Consider the following 21,116-nt stretch of genomic DNA (forward strand, 5'->3'; position numbering starts at 1 on the left):
AAGAAGAGCACTGGAAATTATTTAACAATGGCTTATTATTTTAATTAAATTGTGGTGATGTTAATAATTATCTATCAATAGAATTATCACACTAAGTTGAAAAGAAAATATTTAAAAATTATAATTTATTTATTTTTGAATTTTGGATTCTATTTACCTTGAAACAAATATCCTCAATCAAATTTTGGGGGTATTAAATTGAGTTGAAACTATAAAAGCAGACCCCATATAAAAATGCATTTATGTATTTATTTTTAGAAAATATTCTTCAAGTTAATCTAATTACACTGTAAACAATAATTTTATCATAATAAGTATTATAAGGACCACAAGTCAAATTTTATGTTTTTTTAAAATTATTATTTAGTTTATGTTAACAAGTTAAATTGCCATATAATTTAATTTGAACTTTTAAAGAAAACAGTGCTGACTTGTACTGTTATTACATGTGTTCAGGTAATAGACATGAACTTAAGAATGAAGACAATATGACTTATAATCCTAGTACTTATTATGATAGAATTATTCTGATCCATAAATACTTCAATAATAAATGTTTTAAATACCTCTTTTAATTTCAATATGCTTATTGGACCAGTTTCTTCAGTGTCAGTTTCATCGTCAACTTCTTCAGCTCCATGGTAACTGTCAGTATAAAACAGCTTATTTTGGGTTAAAACAAAGAAATGTGGATTCCATTCTTTATCAACAGGATCTTCAAGGTACAAAATTCCATTTTTGACAGTATTACGTAGATCCATTTCTCTGCCTAAAAAAGCACATTTACTTGAAAATTTGATTATAATAAATAACTATTTTACAAAGTATTTAAAATGCATAAAGTAATTTTAATGGCAACTTAGGATAAAAGAAGATATTATAATACCAGTTATATACCTAGTCTTAAAATTAGGCTTTGATTGCATGAGGAATATTTGGTAATCATGCAAACTGATCTTCGAAATAATTTATGAACTCTACAGCATTTTGAAGATTTTGTGTCAACAGTTTGATAAAAACAACTATTCCATGGGAAAGAGTAGAAAATAAACCCCACCATCTCTGGCTGAGGACGAGTTAGACAGAAAACCATATAGAAACTGTTTGTTAACTTATTGAAGGAGACAACTACTCACTTCACCATCAATGAAGTTTCTTCTTGAGTTTGTCTAATATTTCAGTCTAAAGGGTGCCATGACTTTGATCTGAGGAGCATAGAAAGGTTTGCCTCCACATTTGCCAATTATTATTGGCTTGTTGGTCATTATTAAGCAAAGACAAACCTTTTTCTCACTTGTGTAGTGACCTAAGTCCACCCATTGCACTTCAGAGACCAAACAGACAAGCAAAAGAATGGTAGAGAATTGAAGAGGCTCCCTCAGTGAGAGAAAAAACAAGCATTGGTTTTGAACATCAATGTTACAACTAGAATCAGTTTTCAAATTAATGTATGGCATGAATTTGAGAAATGTTGCTGCCACAAAATTGTATCTATATGCATGTATATAAGAAAGATGTATGAAAGTAATGGTGTAATTATTATGAAAAAAGGAAGGAAAGCCACATTCTTGCGAAAAAGTAAAACCCAGAGATAGAAATATCTGGAAAGGACCAACAATTATTGGAACTAGTGTACGCCTTATATCCATTGGGAGTTGAGGCATCGTCTTAGCTACTCCGAACTGCAGAGTGCAGTGCCGGTTTGACTCTGGCATGGGAGTGCTAATTTTTATTTCATGGCAGTCTCACAAAATGAAAACTTGGAAAGGGGGGTCAGATATGACCTAGCAGGGGGTAAACAAAAAAAAAATCCGAAATTGATCCGAAGACGTAAAAGTTGTGTATTGTTGCATAAATCATCAACAAAAACGATATTCTCCAAAAAAAAATTTCAAAAAATATGGAAAAGGAAATCAATTAATAACTGATGTCAAAACTTGATGGAACAGCATCTTTCCCCTACTGCAGCAATTTTTATAAAACAAAAAACTGTATTTTAAAATCCTCGATTGATATTGTTCAATCATTTTATTCAATGAGAAAGAATAATTGAATAAATAATAGCTGATTCATAACTCGGTAAAAATGCTAGAACCTATTTAGTTACTTGTAGAAGCATTTAGTAGTTTTGACTGAACTCGGACCATCTTCCTTTCATTTTTATTTTTTGTGTCAAACTACAAAATGAATCAGCCACAGGTCTCTCTGAGGAAACATGACTATAAATTTTATTATAAACAATAAGGAAATATCAATTTAACAATTCAACTGGAGGGTTCACTTACTCGACCAATAAACTAACATCAAACTTGTATTTCCTATAAATTCCAGTTTTTACATTAAGGTCAAACAGAATGACATAATAAATAACTTTAATTATATTATTTCAATTTCTTGAGACAAGGTAATTATTTATTAAATAAATCAAAATTTGTATCCTTTTTTGTCTCAACACTTTTTATTTTTCACCAGTCCAATGTTTCGGGCATTCTAGCCATCCTCAAGGACATCTTCAATTATAATTTCTTCCTCACATTAATTTAAAGTTTCTTTTTCAGGCTATTCTGCCCAGGTCATTTCATTTATTATAAGTTAAAAGCCTATTTTTTTTTTTTTAATTTAAAATCATAAATATTTAATTCTTCTTATATAAAATTATCCACACAAATTCCTAAGATGTCCTTGAGGATGGCTAGAATGGCCGAAACGTTGGATTGGTGAAAAATAAAAAGTGTTGAGACAAAAAAGGATACAAATTTTGATTTATTTAATAAATAATAAATAACTTAATAATAAAATAAAGACTCATTGTTAAATTATGAGAGCTTAAATAAAACATTAATAATAGATATATTTGTTACCACGTCCAAATTATGAGATAATACTTCAGAACTAGACACATGTTTGCGTGTGTTACAATAAGTAAAATTTATTGTTGGTATAGTATATGTAATGCAATTAGTCTTAATTACAAAGTTGAAGATTACACTTGATTCTTCAATCGTAAGGTAAAAACCTAAGTTACAATAGTGCATTTCTAATCTTTTTTTAAATAAATATGAAAATAGGTAATTGAACATTTGTATTCTTATATATTTCATTTCCCTGCATCAGCACTAGGTTTCCGACATCGAAAACTCTCAGCACCACAATCCTGGTGCAGTTTGAAACTTCAGGATTGGAAGCACAAGTTACATGGTTTCAAAATGACAGTAATCAAATATATATTTAAAAAAAAAAATGATTATTTCAGAAATATCTAAATTATTCTGGATGAATCCTTTTTTCTTTCCTTTTTTTTATTTTTTTTTATTTTACCCCTTAACTAGTCATCTTATTTCAACCAAAGTAAAAGGGTCAAGTTTTCATGTCTTGGGACGTTACAAAATAAAGGTCAATCTGCTCAGGCTGCAATGGAACTAGTGCTGTTGCAAACATGAGGTAGCTAAGGTAATGCTTCAACTTTCTCAATAACATCCTCTTTTTTGGAAGTATCCATCCATTAAGTAATAATATCTCTTTATAGAAAAAATAATTTATCAAAATTTAAAAAAAACATGAACAAATACATTGACTGATTAATATTATAAGCATACTTATTTATTCATTATGGCGTATTATTTTCTGTAAAAATAAAAACTTACCATCTTCACGTCTGAGGAGAATAGATCCATCATCAGCACCTTCTGGTAACTTCTTGTGTTTGAGGATAATTTTTTGAATAAGTTGCTGGGGTGATGGGAGGTAAGCTTCATTTTTTTCTACTGGGTGAGTAAGAAGATGTTCACCAAAAACTTCCTGCATGGCAGCTGCCATGTACCGTTGTTGAGGTAAAGAGCAATTGTCTTCTATTGATAATATAACAGGATACCTGAAATAATGTTTCTAATAATCTTCATTCAATGTAAAAATGATTATGAAAAACATTAAGACAAAAATATAGTACTAAGTAGATTATTATTCTAATCATATACAACAGACTAATTTAACTACAATTGAGGAAAAATTAACGTATCACTTGATTTGTCACAATGACTATAAAGAGTGTACCAGATATAAACCAGGAAACTTGATTCCACACGTCAACTGTGCCAAAAAATGTTCCTATTAACCATTACTTGATTTTTAATGGTATCAGGGGAAATTAAACTTTAATTAATTTTTTTTTCAATTTTTTACATTAAAATCCTTTAGTCCTTCCAAAACTGAACTTTCACAAAATCTGATGATACCATCATATATGTTTAAAAAAATAGAAATAAATAATTCACAAGAAATGTTCTAAATATTCTCCCTCTTCTCTGATGCATTAGATGGACCTCCTTGGGAAGGCATTTTATGACAAACAATTCCAGTGGACTGGAAATCTGTGTTCTTTTTAATGTAAGAGTAGAGCTCTAGAGTGGTATTCCTTTTAATTATGGAATGAATAGTTATACAGGGCAAGTCATTGAATATTCGGAAGTACTTGGAGAACATTTTAAAGGAGTACATAGAGTCAGCTTCCTCCAAAATTGGAAACAGATTCTTCCTGATGCAAGATAATAAATGATAGCACATAGCTCAGAATTTAATCGAATGCCTCATTGGAGGTTGGAGTAACATTTCGAGAGTTGTAAGTAAAAAATCTAGATCCGGTTGAGCATGCTTCGACCCTGTTCGAAGATAAGATGTGTGTGATACCAAAATTTGAATTTTTAAAGACTAAAAAAGTAGAAAACAACTATTACTGAAGAGTTGGTCAGTAAACCACAGTTCGTTAATAACTCCTTTCAGGGCATGGCAACTCATCACTGACAGTGTAACATTGAAATTATTCCAGCACTCCCAACAATTAAATTTGTTTTAAAAATTTAGAAATATTATAAATGTGTTATCAAGTTAACAGAAAGTATAATTTTATGAATAGAAGAAAGAATGGAGTGACCTTTGTGTTGAATCACCGAACAGGTCCCTGAAAAGTATGGAGAAGCAGGACTAGTCCGTAAGGGACTTCAAAGGGCACACTAGTGAGACCAGCACAGAGTGTTTCCACTGAAGTTGATTGGGAACATACAAACTCTTAATATTTTGACCATAGGGGCTTCCCTAGAAAACGACTTAAAACACAATTTTTTATTTTATTTTCCTTTAAATAAGCATTATATAATTTTTAAAATGAAATATTCAGCAAAATAAAGTTTACATACCTGTTTTTTTAAACCATAATGACAAATTGTTGTCACCCGTGTAAGCCACTAAAATCTATGTATGAAATCAGCTAATACATGAATTTTTAGCACATTTTTTTAGTTTATTACTGAATAAGAACTCGAGAAAGTTATTGTATATCACCACATAATATTCATTAATATATTTTCTATAAAAACATTTAGCAATGTGAAATAATTCAAAAAATGTAGTAAATAAAATATTTTTTTTTTTAATTTGTAAAAAATGTTATTAGAAATGTATAAAATAAAAGAATACATAAGAAAATAAATTTATATACTTCAAAAGTAAAATCTGGTAATAAAAAAATATTGAAGGAGAGTAATGATGTCAGAACCCAGAATGATCATAGGTAGTGGAAGCTAGGACAGTACTTTTTTTTTTTTATGCCTCCCTAGTCGTTTTTAAAATATGGGGGGAGGGGTTATCTAGAGGTGACCAACCTATTCTAATTATGGTAGGGGGTCAAGTTTTTCGTTTTGTGAGACCGCAACAAAATGAAAAAAAGTCCAACCCTCCAGGTCGGATTTGAACCAATGCTGTATGCAGTTCTAAAGTTGCTAAAACCTATCCCTCAACCACTTGAGCTATGGACAGCCAAAGCTAGGACAGTACTAAACATGATTCAGGACAATCCAAGATGAAATGGAGGTGCTAAAGCTCTTCCCATCACTCTTAATGCAAGAAGCTAGAAAGTGACCTTCTTTAACGACATATTGTCGTCATACATACTCTTAAACTACCACTATTTGATGATACTGTGTCGTCATCTGCAGAAGTGTTAATAAAAATAAACAGAATATAAAAGTGTGGCCTGTAACAAGTGAATGACACCTCTAGCATCAGGAGTACGATTTTCAAAAGAGAATAGTGATGGAGTTTTAAGGCCTTAGAAGTTTGAAGTTTAATCAGTTCAAAGGATTAAAAGTTCTTTTATATTTTTTTTAATTTTGAGAAAGAAATGTTTGGTATTCTTTTTCAAATGGGAGAAGTTCATGAAGTCAGTAGACTATGATTCAGTGTAAATGTTAATATTAAAAAAATTAAAAGGTCCAGCATGAGTGTTATTTTTCCTAGGAAATAGAATTATGTCTCTAGCTTATAACGCTTACTAAAGTTTTATGCCATAGAACAACTTCAGGGGACAAATAGGTTTTTTATGACATGGAGTCCTTTATTGTATTTCAATAAGTTCTTAAAGTGTATGTAAAAACATGAGGCTGATATTGAGATTCATCTGCTCAATGATTAATACCATATATATTTAGGACCAAATAATTTTAAATGTTATAAAAAAATTGGGATATGTCGCATAAATTTTAATCTTATATGCTGGGATGAAAGTTGCTGTAGGGCAAAGAAAAAAAAGAGCAGAGAAAATCGCATGTACTAACTAAAAGCCATGCTAAAAATAAGAATTTTACAGGAGAGTACAATTTATTTTCAAACCAGATCATATACAGGGTGTTTCAGGGTTAAGTGGCCAAACTGAAAATATGAATTAAGGACCTCAAAACGAGAAAAAAATTTCCTCTGAAGGTATGTCTGTAAGCATTTTGTTTAGAAGATATTTATACCTATAGATTTTCATAGTTATGAATTATTTAGGTCATATGAAATAAATAAAACTTATTTATTTGTTCCAAATACTTTATTAATTAAATGCAAACAGTGAATTCATATTAAATGTTGTTCAAAGTGATTTCCCTTGAGCATTAAGATAGGCTTGGCATCTTTCTTCAACAGCAGCAGTGGCAGAACAGCACTGGATATGTGTTATTGTTTCACAAGATTCAATAATCCTTCTTCGTAAGGAATTAAGATTTGGCCTTGCATTGACTTTATGTTTAATGTCACCCCAAACAAAAAAATCCAGTTGTATCAGGTCTGGAGACGGCCAATCCATTAAGAAATTCCAGAATGTGCCCACATTGAGTTGAGACAGTAAGAAATGCAGACCTATTAAAATACTGTCTATTATCCCCAACCACACATTGCACTGAAACTGGTGCTGACAGTGATGCTCACGAATTGCATGGGGATTTTCCTGCGATCAGAGGTGATTATTTTTCTGATTGAAGATACCTCTTCTTGTGAAGGTAGCTTCATCTGTCCAGAGAATGTTTCCTGAAAATTGTGGACTATGCTCAACTTGATTTAAGTACCAATCTGAAAAATGTCTTCTTTGCTAAAAATCTTGCAGTAATAAATTTTTTACCCATTGATCAAGATATAGGTGAAGTCCATCTGCAATGAGAGTTCTCCATAATGTAGTTGGTGTAATATTTAATTCTGCTCCAGCTATTCTTACAGTGCCAGATGGATTATCATCAAAATATTGTAATGTGGTCGCAATTCTTTCTTCATTTTGTAAAGGGGCAAAAATATCCTCAACATGTGTTATTATAGCAAATGTACCATTTTCTCTAAGACATTGAAATGTGGAGCTAAAGATAGACTTATTTGGTAATCTATTTGGAAATCGTCTGGCATATTCACAATGGGCAGCATTAGCATTGCCATTGCAAAAACCGTACACAAACACATATCGGCATATTCACCATTAGTATAAATTGAAGGCATAATGATGAGCACTCTGCGGAAGCCTCTTACAAACCGATAATAAATGTTATTGACAGTTCCCAATGCTAATTCCAAATAGTATTAATCCTTATGTTGCCAATAGTTTTTATACAGTTAGAGAAAAAAGGTCAGTATTCTAACTAATCCATCTCCTAAAAAAAGCGTTTGCGAACATACCTTCAGAGGAGATGTTTTTCTTGTTTTGAGGTCCTAAGTTCATATTGTCAGTTTGGGCACTTAACCCTGAAACACCCTACATAACGGGTCATAGTAAAATATTCCATATTTTTAATTCTAATCAAATAGTTATTTATGATGAATTGTGAGTGAAGCAAGTAGCTAATATCACACACTACAAAAGTTAAAATTATACACAATGCCCTTCCGAGGCAGAGAACCTTTCTTCAAGATAACAGAAGTTACAATCTCAGAACCATTATCCATAAGAGACATAGAATGAATAATCAATTTATACAAAGAAGAATTAAAATCCTATTTAAATTCCTTAAAATGACACATTCTTAATTTTAGAGGAGAAATTAAACTTAAACCTACTGAGAAACATCAAATGCATGTTCCTTGATTGTTTTTATAACATCCATAAACTTAATTCTGGTCGTTAGAGTGTGGCCGTGATAAACAATAGGCATGCCATCTGGTCCATCCCAGCAGTCAAGTTCTATACATCTACAACCCATTCTCAAACAACGTACATACGCTTCACAAGACGATTCGCTAGAAAACTGATCACCAGTTAAATAACTGAAACAAATAAAAATATATTATTAAAAAATTAATAAATAAAATTGATAAGAAAATATTAATTGACCCTAATAGTGGGAATTAGCTACAAAATCAATCAAGTTTCAACCATTGATGAAAAGTTATAGATTCAGTTTTGCTTAGTTCCAATCTCAGTAATACAATAATATGTTTAGCATGATCAATCTGTTGATCATGATATGAAATCTAGAGAAAAAGATGTGGGGAAATAAATAAACATCCATTGTATGGTTGTACCAGTTTTTAGACAAAATAGTGGTAATGAAAAAAAAACCCTGTAGGGAAAACTAATGGGCAACAGATTAAAATCAAGGAAAGTGAGGAAAAATGTACAGTAGTGGGAATAGTTCCAATAGGTAGTCTATTTTATATTTATGATTTTATATAAGGCATCCTTGAAGGTAGGCTTGAGTAAGACAACCTGACTACTCCAGATGAAGGAGTGCCTCAAGGTATTCTGAGGAGGCAGCCAATCCTCCTGATTTGGCATCAATGGGCTGATTCCCCATTATCCTAAAATAAATATAATCATGAAACTTCAGCACACAGAAGAAGCTACACACAAAAAAAAAAAAAAACCAAGGATCCATCATACTGATCAACAATGAGTCTTTTGGAATATTTTATCTAACTACAGACTAGGAGCAATTCAAGGATGCCTTATATAAAATCATAAATATAAAATAGACTTCCTAGCAATCCAACTAAAGGCTGGTTAAATAAAGACACACTCAAAACAGCAATTTCACACAGTATATAATATCTAGCATGATACCCTTTATACTTTTGGTGTTACCTCTGTTATTATAAGACAAGCTCGGTAAATTGTCATCAATTCTTATCTAATCATACTGCGTGTATGTAAAGTAAAAATTTAGGTCAAGTTTCACAACCATAATTAGCTGCCATGGTTCAGCTGAAGTAACTTATGATTATGAAAATATCTACCAGTTCAATGAAGACCTTAGAATAGCGCTTTCAGTATTGAAATGATATTTAGAGTTGAATAAGACCATATTCTCACAATAAAGCTGATATGATGAATATTATATCATACAAAGATGGTCTGGGTTCATTATTAGAGGTAGGATACCTTTTTAAGAACCTCTTAAGTACATTCTAAAAAAAAATTAAAAGTTTACAATACGAAGGACAACAAAGTTTTTACTTGCATATCAGAACCCTAGTTCAGAAAAGAAGAGGACTTACGGAGGTAGCATTGAAGAACAACAGAAATGATGCTCTGACATACTGAGTATAGTGACTGAGATGACCCTTTTAGATACCTCCTCGATCACCTTCAGTGCGGTCCATTAGAGATCAGAATAGTCAGAAATATTTCAAATCAGTTAAGCAAGGAGATCCACTTGCATTCCTTTTATTCAACATGACATAAGGACAGGCATTAATAAACTCATGAACAGACACAAGTGGCACTATCTTTTCCAAAATTGTACAGTTGCTAGGGACTGAAACACATTGCTTTAGAAACAGTGGCCTGAGAATTCACTCTTTATCTAAATGAGAAAATAACAGTAATATATAAATTAGTAATGATACTAATATTAGTCCTATATAAGTTCTAGAGAGAGAAGTCCTTTACAAATTTGGGATTCAAGGCTAATCCCTAGAATGGCATGTTGATCAGTAATTCTGATAGGTGCAACTTTGGCTAAGCAAAACACTTAAATGATAAGTTTAGTTTCTCCAGTACCTCAGTAAACCTCTTCATGACTGGATCAGATCCTAGGAAAGAGGAAAACAGAATTTAAAGATGAAGTGCTGAGAGAGATCTATTGGCACTCATACCAATAATTTTGTGTGATAGTCTCCTGATTTCAAATATCCTTACAATGATCTTTATTATTGTTATTTAGGAGTTTTCCTGATTACCAACTTTCACCAGAAATAGCAACTACACAGACTGAGGTCAAGGGTGATGCTATAAAACTTTAACCTGTAATACTGATACCTTTATGGACATAATAAGTACTTCCTGGACTATTTTTATGAGGTTTACAAACAAATATTATTTTATATAAGATTACTGCATCTATTCTAATAAATTTTCATAATATTGAGAATGAAACAAAGAAAATCTGAATCATGTATTGTTTATTAGAATTCTTAAATACACACAATAAAAATATTAAACAACTGGATTTATTTCTATTATTTTTTAAATTTAATTGTAAGCTAAAATAAATAAACTTACGTATTATGTGATGATGAAATCCAATAATGAGATAAAGGCTGGTTCATATCTTGGTATACTTCATCAAATCTATGATCCCAAATATCATTCTGCTTAGAGAAAAGGAAATCTAAAAACTAAAATAATAAAACTTTAAGTTAACAATATGAAATTAATTAATTGTTTCATATTAATTTATGAGAGGTATATTTCTGATGTCAAAATTTTTGAAATCTCTTTTTGTTTTACTTGAACTATCTTTATGAAAGAAAGAAAGGCACCCTTAAATGGGAACACTACTTCCTCTGCTGGACAAATTTAGTTCAAATCTTGGCAAAATAAATATTCTCTGGATAGAGAAACTACTGGGCTTTGTCAGAGGTAGCATGATAAAAGCTTCATGGTTTTACTCAACCTATTAATGAGAAATTAGCATTAAAAGGGAATAAATCAAGTTAATAATAAACAATACAGACTACACAACCAAAGAATACCATACAGTATTTTATTATCTTCCCCTCAGATTTTTTTATGACCACTAGAGAAAAAAAAGACGACACCCTTGGCCAGATTCAAACCAGCACTGCTGCAGTCACGAGCCAGTTTAAGTTAGTGCTTTGACTCGCTAAGCTACAAATGGCCCCCTTTCCACCTCTGCTGTTCCCTAAAACTCTCTCAGAAATGATTTATTCCTTGTTAAAAAGATATCCATTTAAAAAATCCGTTAAAATTCACCCTAGGAGCCGAAAAAAAAATATACATAATTTTAGACATTTTTTATATTATCATATGACTCCTTAACTCTGCATGTGCTTAGTGGTTAATATATTGGTGTCTATTAACCACTAAGCACATGCAGAATTTTTTTTTACACAGAATAATAACAAAACCATAAAAATAGATGGAGTTAAAAGGACTAATTACAAGTAGCATCATTTTTATTTAAGATTACTCTAATTATTTTCAAAAAGCTTACTGATACAGTGAAAATAAATAACTTAAACATAACATTGAAATTAAAGTCACTTTTGTATGCTATATATTAGCTGTTATAAAAAATCCTTGCAGCTGAACGTCAGTGCTCCAGTTGCACAATGGAAACATGCATATAATATGATTATACTAGCAAGTGCAACCAACTCCCTCTACACATTCCCGTCTAGGTCAGGGAATGTAGGGCTCAATCTGTAGGGGTAGTATCTGATCGTATAAATTCATGAATGAATGTAGGTGTTACGTTTCTGTTGAATGATTCAACAAATGAGGGATCAAAAAACTTTTCTATTACATTTCACAAATATAAATTTTTTTTTTCTCCCATAAAGCTAGGAGTATCACATTCAAAAATGGAATAATTGCATCTGGAAGACATTCTAATACCAAATCAACAAGGGACATAGGACGAACTTCAGCAGAGGAGGAGACAAAAAATTATACCAAAATCTACGTTTGTAATTTAATCGAAATATTATTTAATATAACGTACTTTTTTGGTCTATAAAAATTTTGCATTATTTGAAATAAAAAAAACAATTAACTCAACTATGTAAATTAAGTAATGTTTCTCATTTAAAATAAGGTATTTAAAGAAATTATCTTTCTTATTGGATATTCTCCAATGTCTCTGGTCTGACTTAGGGCCTATTCCTTTCCCATGCATCATGATGAAGATGAAAGGAGAAAGGATACAGATTGATAAGGGTTAAGAGGTATATCTTAACGTATGCCTCATATTGAAAATAAAAGAGAAAGGGCACATAGTGCATTATTCTATGGCAAAGCTTAATTATTCTTTCTCAAATATATTTAATTATGATTATTAACTCTCTGATAATATATCCTAAAATTGAATTTCAAAAAGTTTGGCATTCAAGTATGATTTTTTTAAAAACATCTTTTATGAAGTTACAAGAAAAGTTCTTACTAGATTTAATATTTTAGGAGGAGAGTTAAATAAAACTACTAGATATTAAAATGAGTATATTATTTTGTTACTCAGATTGTACCAAGTGCTTATATAAAGTGGCAATGAAGTATTCATCATAAGTACAACAAAAAATTGGTCACATGGTTCAGTAGTATTATAATAATACTACTGGAAAAATAAAGAAAAGAAAAAATAATAAAATTTGAGTAAAAGAAAAAAATTAATACCTCAACAGTAGTAAAATATGGTTCATGAACATTTCGTTGAGTATCTTGTAAATATTCCCTCATGTGCCTTGAAACTTCCCTGCCATCTACTCTATCACCTTGTTCATGCACTAAAAATTTTGTCAAGTCTTGAACAGAAACAATTTTCTTATTTTCAAAATTAGAGGAATAGAGATCCAAAATATCCTTGAATGTCTGGAAAAAAAAAATTGTGTATAAATATATCATATATTGTAGAGATGTTTTTTCATCCATTACTAACCACTCTATGACTCACAATAGAGAGAACAAGCCCCATAGCAGTAGGGATTTATTTAAGGTAGTAGTTAACAACTAGTGATTTGGGCTCACAGGTGGGCTGTGAGAACCTTGGGGGTGTGCTGCAGAAAGGTTCGGCAACACATATTTTATGAGGAACCATTGTTACAACTGCTACATTGTTACCTTAGTTAATATTTTAGTGTTAGTTGAAAGGTTTTAATTGGTGAATAAACTATTAAAGTGCTTCTGAATGCATTTTTAAAGCATTGTCTAATACAGAAAAATAATAGTAGGGAAAGGGAGGAGAGGGTGTTTCCAGGAGTCTCAGGTTCTTGGCAGCAATATCTTTTAGTTACAGAATATGCAGCATAGTAGTAAAGTATCTTAAGTAACAGCATAAGCCATCAGTAGCCGAGTGAGTTAAAGTTCCAGCTTTAACTGACTCATGGTTGCAGCGGTACTAGTTCAAATGTGGACTGGGGGTCATCTTTTATTTCTGAGTCAGTGCCACCAAATTAAAACCTGACTTCCTACTATGGTTAGAATAGTATGGTACCCTGTAGATAACCATCTTATGTGTCAGAAATGACCAGGAAGTAAAAGAAAGAAAAAAAAAAGGTGGACTCAGCACCTGAGGCACTCTTGACATCTCCCTGTAACAACAATAGAGGAGAACTGACGACAACCGTGAGAATGGCTCTGCAGCAAGCAAATAAAGACTAAAATACTTTACTCATGAAGCAGTATTTTTGTATTTAATACTTAGTTTCTTCCATAAAAGTATGAGTGCTTATTTAGTTTCCAAAGTTGTTCGAGCAGATGGATTTTTAATTCAATTCAATGCAAGTAAAGCAAGGGCATAAGAGACAAGAGGCAGTGGAATTGAAGAATAGAATTTTCATAAATATATTCAAAATATTAACTACATAAGAGTATTCTGTCTATGTTAAAGACTCGTAAGATGAACAGTTTTGTTAGTTTATAGTGAATTAATATATTTGATGGGCACCAAAAATATTGGTCAACCAATATTATTACAATTAACATAAAATCATTATATTTCCAAACCATATTTAAAAAAAAAAATATTACTTTAAAATATTATTATTGAAAATTGATAAAAAATGGTTACTTGTAACTATACTCACATTTTCATCGTACATTATTTTGTGGTAAAGTTGAGCAAAATCATCAAATGGAAGCTCCCCTCTTTTTTTAGTATCGACGTCCTGAAATAGTTCCCGCAATTTATTTGTGGAAATTTTGCAATTAATCCTAGGCAGAAAGGCTTTTACATCCTTTAATGTGACACTGGAGAGAGAGAAAAAAAAAATACATGAGAAATTCTCATCTTATTAATATAAATTTCATTTTTTATAATTATAATAAATTTAAAAAAATAAAACAGTAGTTAATTAGTTATAATAATTATAGCAATATGATACACCAATGAACACACAGAAGGGTGAATCATAAAATAATATTCCCTCATTTCTTAAATATTGACAACATTTACTTTCATAACTAAATACAAAAGCTAAAACACTGTTCAAAAACAAACAAGAACACAGACCATTTTGCGAGACTAGGTTATTTGAATGTGAGGGATCTCAAAACATCTATTTCTGTAAAACTCACATTTGAAAGTTAGCATGACCACAATACTTCTACTTATAAGAGTATCTCATATCTTGGTAAATGAAAGTTAAAATAGTCAAGAGATAAATTTATAATTATGTATTCAAATCCTTCTGAGGATTAAATACACTGCATAAAAATGCCTTTCAAGACCATAATATAAATCCAGGAGCATCACAAAAGCAAGAAAAATATTTATAAAAGGAAGTGGTAAAAAAGAACTATTTATATTGAGGCAACGTTTCACCCCACATTGCAGGGCATCATCAGGGCTAAAAAACACATACAAACACTTTAATGATGTAAACATAAATGAACAAACTAAATGAAAAATTAAAAAGATGTACAATGAATAATAAGCATAAAAGGTTATAGACAATTAATCAAAAGGACAATAATAACAGATAAAAAGACAAAATATAAAATATAAAACAAACTAAGAAATGGAAAAAGGGGATTAAGAATAAAATCAAGAATAAACTGTTGACAGAATGTTATAGAGAATCAGTGGGAATTGACCATTAAGAACGTTACATTTGAAAATAATTTAAAAGTAAACAGAATAGAAAATTAAAGAAATGAAGTAAAAAGAATGGAAACAATGAATATAATATGATGAAGAAAAGACAATATACAAAATAAATAAGGGTACAGAAGTGTGTAAATTATATAATAGAAACATTAATAATAAATTACTTAATAAATAATTCAAAACACTATCCAATTATAGTCTCAAAACCTTTATTTCTTTTACACGTCCAACGTTTCGGCCAATTCGGCCATCTTCAGGGACAATCTACTCAATATCACTATGAAAACATAATTTAACACTCTAAAAACTTCATTCAGGCTATTCTGCCCAGGTCAAAACATTTATATCTAATATGTCAATTATCCATTAAAAACCATAGTCAAAATTATTGTGTGCAGAGAAATAATTTATTTATGGCCGAATTGGCCGAAACGTTGGACGTGTAAAAGAAATAAAGGTTTTGAGACTATAATTGGATAGTGTTTTGAATTATTTATTAAGAAATTACCAGTCTCAAGAAAAAAATTTAAGATTATAAATAATTAATAATAAAGTAATTAACATAAGTATACTTAAGTAGAAAATAACATATGAATATAAATTAAAAATAAGACATAGAAATATAAAGTAATAAAAATAAGTATGGGGTGAGAATTAACAAATAAAACCAGATCAAAGACATGACAGGAAAAGGAGCTTCTGAAATGTAGAATGTACAGAAAAGAAGAATTATGGGGATTTTAAAAGGTTTAAGATGTGTCGGTATGTCAGGGAGATGCAGTCTTTATCAGATTTATGATTGATGGAATTCTCTCTTAAATTTAAATAGTTATATAATTATGATGATTATATGGATGATGGATGATACAGATTCCGAGATAAGGCTTTTTTATGGTTGGGGACAGTAGCAAGAATTGAAGTACTATCAAAGTTAAAAGAATGATTCAGGTTTAAAGCATGTTCTGACAATTTAGAGGCAAAAGGGTTACATGAGTTGATAGAAATTTAAGTTAACGTAAGAATCAAAGAGATTGTTTGTCACTTTATGTGGGAAATTGTAGTTAAACAGGGTCTGCTTAATACATTGTACATTGATATGGTGATAATGAGGGTCAGAAAGGGATCATTGGATAAGGTTCTTAGCAACATTGATTTTTTGGTGATAAGGATGTTGAGAAAAAAGTTGAGGAGTCTGCCAGAATAGGTAGATACGGTATACCAATCAGTGAATAGGGCGCTATTGGGATTTTTGATAATAAGTAAATCAAGAAAAAGGAGGGAATGGTCAAACTCCAACAGTAAACCGAAGACGTGGGTGGTAGGAATTAAGGCTGATAAGATTTCAGGGATTCTGTCAGGATTGAGGACAAGGAAGAGATCGTCAATGCGCTTCTTAACGAAAATTATGTTTTGAGGAGAATAGAGTCAAGTGAGTAACATTGTCATTAAGAACAATATTAGAAATATCAGGAGCAAGGCAGTTACCCATGGCAGTTTGGAAATCTGGTAGTAAAATTTATCATGAAAGGTCAGGTAACCAGAATCACAACAAAGTTCTAAAGTTGAAACAAATGAGATGAGGTTAAGCAATAATCCAGTTCTTCTCAACGATATGGAGGAGTTTGTCAATGGGGATGTTAGGAAAAGGCTTTTGGCAGGGTCAATGTGGTAAGGAGAGGTAACTCAAGTACCTTTAGCTAAGGAAGACCTAGAGACTGGTATTCACTCAAAAACCAGGGAAGTAGCCGAGTGGCCTGAGAAACTATAAGTGGAGACCTCGAAGACACTACGTCCAAGACCATCCGTGCACGGTGAAGAACTGCATCCTGTCTAAGGTGGTCCTGCTTCTGACAGAACACTGCGGATCTAGACTGGGAGGACAATAAATTTCCCTGGTGGCAAGCAGTAATGCTACCAGTACTGGCATGGAGCTAAAGGTAGTAGGGATCGGCTGGGTCCTGACCAGATAATCAACTGTGAGGGAACAAATACTACAAATGACGCAGAAGTCGGAGATGTTGGCTGAAAGATGCATATAGTTCCCTGACATCTTTTATGATGGTCAAGGAAAACTGAACATCACGCAGTTCTTCCCCAAATGGCTACAAAAGGACAAAAATTATATTTTTACTTCCAGGCTTAGTCATCTAAAGGGAAGAATATCATAAGGGTTATTATGGCTAAGAATTTGAAGAGCAGGAAGAATTTAGAAAAGCGAGCGTTGATATTAGAAATAATGGGGTGAAGGGAGTTATCAGGTTTACGGATATAAATAGTTCAATCACTATTGGAGTTTTTTTTTTTAGCGCACCATGACCAACTTCCTTTAATTATTACACATGGTCAACCAGGGATCTTCCAAGAAAAATATTTATTTTTCTAAAAATAATGGATACTTACGTTTCTCTATTATTTTCCATAGCATAAAATTCTTTTCTTAGCCATCTTTCTACCTGAAGTGGATAAGGGGCAGCTATTGTATCTTGAACTAGGTATCGTAAACCTCGAATCCATAAATCACATTCTTTTTCTGATAAAGCTAAAAAAAATTACAATAATTGAACACCATCCAAAGAAAGCTTTCTTTAATACCTACATTTTTAAAAAATAGTAGAAAGAAATTTGATCATATTTTTAGATTTTTTTAAAACAATTTTTTTCAAATTTTATTTGAGGGTCGATGATAAAATATGCATACAACGTTATCTTAGAACTTCTTTTTTGCTTATACCACAGTTGTGTTTATTTTAAAAGTTCTAAAGATAGAAATAACAACAAATTTTTTATGAAAATCAACATTACATCCAATTTAATAAAAATACAATATCAATTCTTACAACTTAATTTCTGTATCTCCTTAATATAAATGTCAGTTTCGTCTAAATTTTCTTCATCTTCACCTTTAGGATTACTTTAATCAATCCTCTATCGACCAAAATTATTTATACTGACCGAACTGTTTTCAAACAATTTCCTACTTGTATTTTGTCATTGGTATTCTGATAGCATTCTTTTAGGACATTAACTTCTAAATCTAATTCTTTTTAAATTTTACCCTGAATAGTTTGTTTCCGCATCCTCTATCCGATTTTACCTCACTCATCATTATCTACCATTTCTTAGTAGTAATATTCAAGAAAAAATTCAATATAACTTATGAAGACTTGATTTACAAATGTAATGCTCATAAGCCCAATGTGAGAGACTTGAAGTTCATTTCTCTTGATTTTAAAATATTATTAATATCTTTATATGTAAATTTACTAGTGTAACATCTGAGACTAATATCGCACTTAAAAGCACAGTATGCTTTGTATTGAACATACGAACATCAAATTAGTGGGATCAACAGGGATTTCAAAAGTACTCTGAAGCCAATCCTCAAAAAATATCTTCTTTCTAATAAGTAGCAAGTAAGCTTTTCTTTATTTGTGATTTCAGGTGTGAAAATTTATTTTAAAAAAACCTTCCTTTGTTTGCAGAATAATATTTGCTTGAAATAAAGTTTTATCTATAAATTCTAGCTTTTGGCAAATGGTTGTAGCTGGAAATAGCTTCATTTTTTCATCAAATTGTGAGCTTCTAAAAATTTAAATGCCTCAAGGGCCTGAAACTAAATACATCAAATTTTCTAGAACATCAAAAATGGAAATAATTTTGATGTTCGAATTGCGATTTTCTGTGGCTACCGTTTTTTAATATTAAAACTAAATCAATTACTTCTTCCTATAAATTAAAAATGAACACAGAGAAATGTATGGAAGCAAAACAAAGAGAACTTTTGCACATAGCTAAGAAAGTACACAATTTTTTCACAGTTATATACTAATTGATTTTTTGTTTTTCATATTTAGGTAATGTTATTTGTGTGGTGATTAAATTCCCTACAAAACAGGGGGAAAAAATCATTGAATTCAGACAATTATTAACATGAAATTTCTAATGAGCAATTGAACTTTTTTCCCTTATTATTTTAAAAAATCTAGAATTTAGGTAGCTTCTCTTTGAATTTTGTTTATTTTATATTGTAAATTGAAAGCTGAATGTCTGCTCTTTTAACCTACATTAACATCATTCAGACTTAATGCTCATGTAAGGCTGAAATATTGTTTTCAAATAAAGATAAACTTTTCAAACATTTTACTATATACCTCCAGTTCTAATTTGTTTAATTAGATCTGGTTTGTACCCTTTGGTGCAGTTTATAGAACCCTAAACCACTCCCAAGTTTCTTGTAGATTGGATTAGTCGCGTTGAAGTTATTTCTATCTTTTTGCCATATAATTTTATATATAATGTTATTTACCACTATAAACTATATATAATAAGCAATTGATTAAGTTGTTAATGATGTGTAAATAATGAAATATAATTATTTATATCAAACTTTCAATTGTATTCAATTAATCTTTCTATTCCTAAATCTAGCAACTGCAAAGGAATGCCAGGTCTGCAAGTATTATATAAAATAATGTTTAATATATCTTAGTATCTAAATCCTCAATACTTACCTGCTATTGAGAGTGATTTCAATTTAAATTCAGAACCATAAGTAACAACAAAGCATCGAGTATTTTCAATTCTTTTAGCTTCTTCAGGCCACCTCTCAAAATCCTTAGAACTTTTACCAAGTCTTATCTCTTTAACTTCTCTCATTTCAACTGACAAAAAAAAAAAAAGTCAAAAGAGGAGCTCATTCATTTTCCCTTTTAAACAGTTTGAAAGAAACTTACTTGTGCCATCAAATGCTTTATTAGTCTGTGTTCGTGCCCATGCTATTTGCCTTGTTTCTCGGCGGATCATAAGTGTTTTCTTTTCTGGCCTTTTTCGAGGGAAAAACCTAGTTACAATTGTACCACGTTCCAATTGACTAATAATTAATTCTATTTCAGGATTGAAACCACCCATCATACCATTAGACATCATGAACTGAAAAGGATATCTTCTGAATAAATGGAAAAATAATTTTGCCATAAATGAAAACTAAGTACTTAATACACATACCTTAAGTTGCAGGAACAAAATAAAACGATAATCAATGTAAGTGAAAAATGAAACTTCCACAGATTACATTTCACAATTTATTAGACACCATTTTCCAATAATATGAAAAAAGAAATTAGTGAAATTGATACACTTGTTACCAGGATTCATAATTAACGTCACAATTTGGTAATTTGGCTAACAGAATTGAGATGAAGTAAATACGAAGTGACATTAATAGCCATGTTGTCAAATATTATTTTCAATACAGATGAATTAATGTCATTCATTGAAATGAAATTTGAAGTTCTTCAATCAATTAGTCAAAGAAGTGTACTACATGAAAATGGGTCAATTAAAAATTATTCGATCTAAAAAAACACAAAAGTATCACACTTCTTTATTATGATTCACATTTTAAAAGGTATTTACGAATAAATGATATAAAATCAAATCTGTATAACCAAACATGCTTTTTAAATGAACGGCATTGCATGTTCACGAACTTCTGCTATCACCACAGAAATGTTTTCTATTTTCCAATGAAATATTACCTATATTGGTAAATTCTACTGTATTCTGTACAATAATAAAAAAAAAAACAAGCAACAAATGGACCAAAACCATTTTTACGACATCGTAAAAACAAATACTTTAATATATATTTTATATATTTTTAAAACATAATTTTCGGAATACGTCATGTTTTTAATTTATGATGTAATGGGAGTAGGACCCTGAATTTTCTTCTCAAAAATTAAAAATGTTATTGTCTTC

General features: G+C 30.8%; 1 protein-coding gene across 1 annotated transcript in view; it reads right to left on the bottom strand.

The window, feature by feature from the left end:
* sl (small wing phospholipase C gamma 1) overlaps positions 1-20,946 on the bottom strand; it is a 72,202-nt gene extending 51,256 nt beyond the window's left edge. Inside the window, exons 1-10 of the mRNA XM_067045861.1 lie at positions 20,361-20,946; positions 20,090-20,285; positions 19,868-20,017; positions 17,757-17,895; positions 14,335-14,497; positions 12,926-13,120; positions 10,793-10,908; positions 8,350-8,556; positions 3,645-3,871; positions 567-769 (exon numbers count right to left, since the gene is read on the bottom strand). Of these exons, the coding sequence (XP_066901962.1) occupies positions 567-769; positions 3,645-3,871; positions 8,350-8,556; positions 10,793-10,908; positions 12,926-13,120; positions 14,335-14,497; positions 17,757-17,895; positions 19,868-20,017; positions 20,090-20,282 (1,593 nt within the window). The 5' untranslated portion in view covers positions 20,283-20,285; positions 20,361-20,946. The remainder of the gene's footprint in view (positions 1-566; positions 770-3,644; positions 3,872-8,349; positions 8,557-10,792; positions 10,909-12,925; positions 13,121-14,334; positions 14,498-17,756; positions 17,896-19,867; positions 20,018-20,089; positions 20,286-20,360) is intronic.
* Positions 20,947-21,116: the final 170 nt, after the last annotated feature.

The sequence above is a fragment of the Halyomorpha halys genome, unplaced genomic scaffold, assembly GCF_000696795.3.
Source record: "Halyomorpha halys isolate HHAL.00 unplaced genomic scaffold, Hhal_1.1 Scaffold249.1, whole genome shotgun sequence".
Classification (NCBI taxonomy): Eukaryota; Metazoa; Arthropoda; class Insecta; order Hemiptera; family Pentatomidae; genus Halyomorpha; species Halyomorpha halys.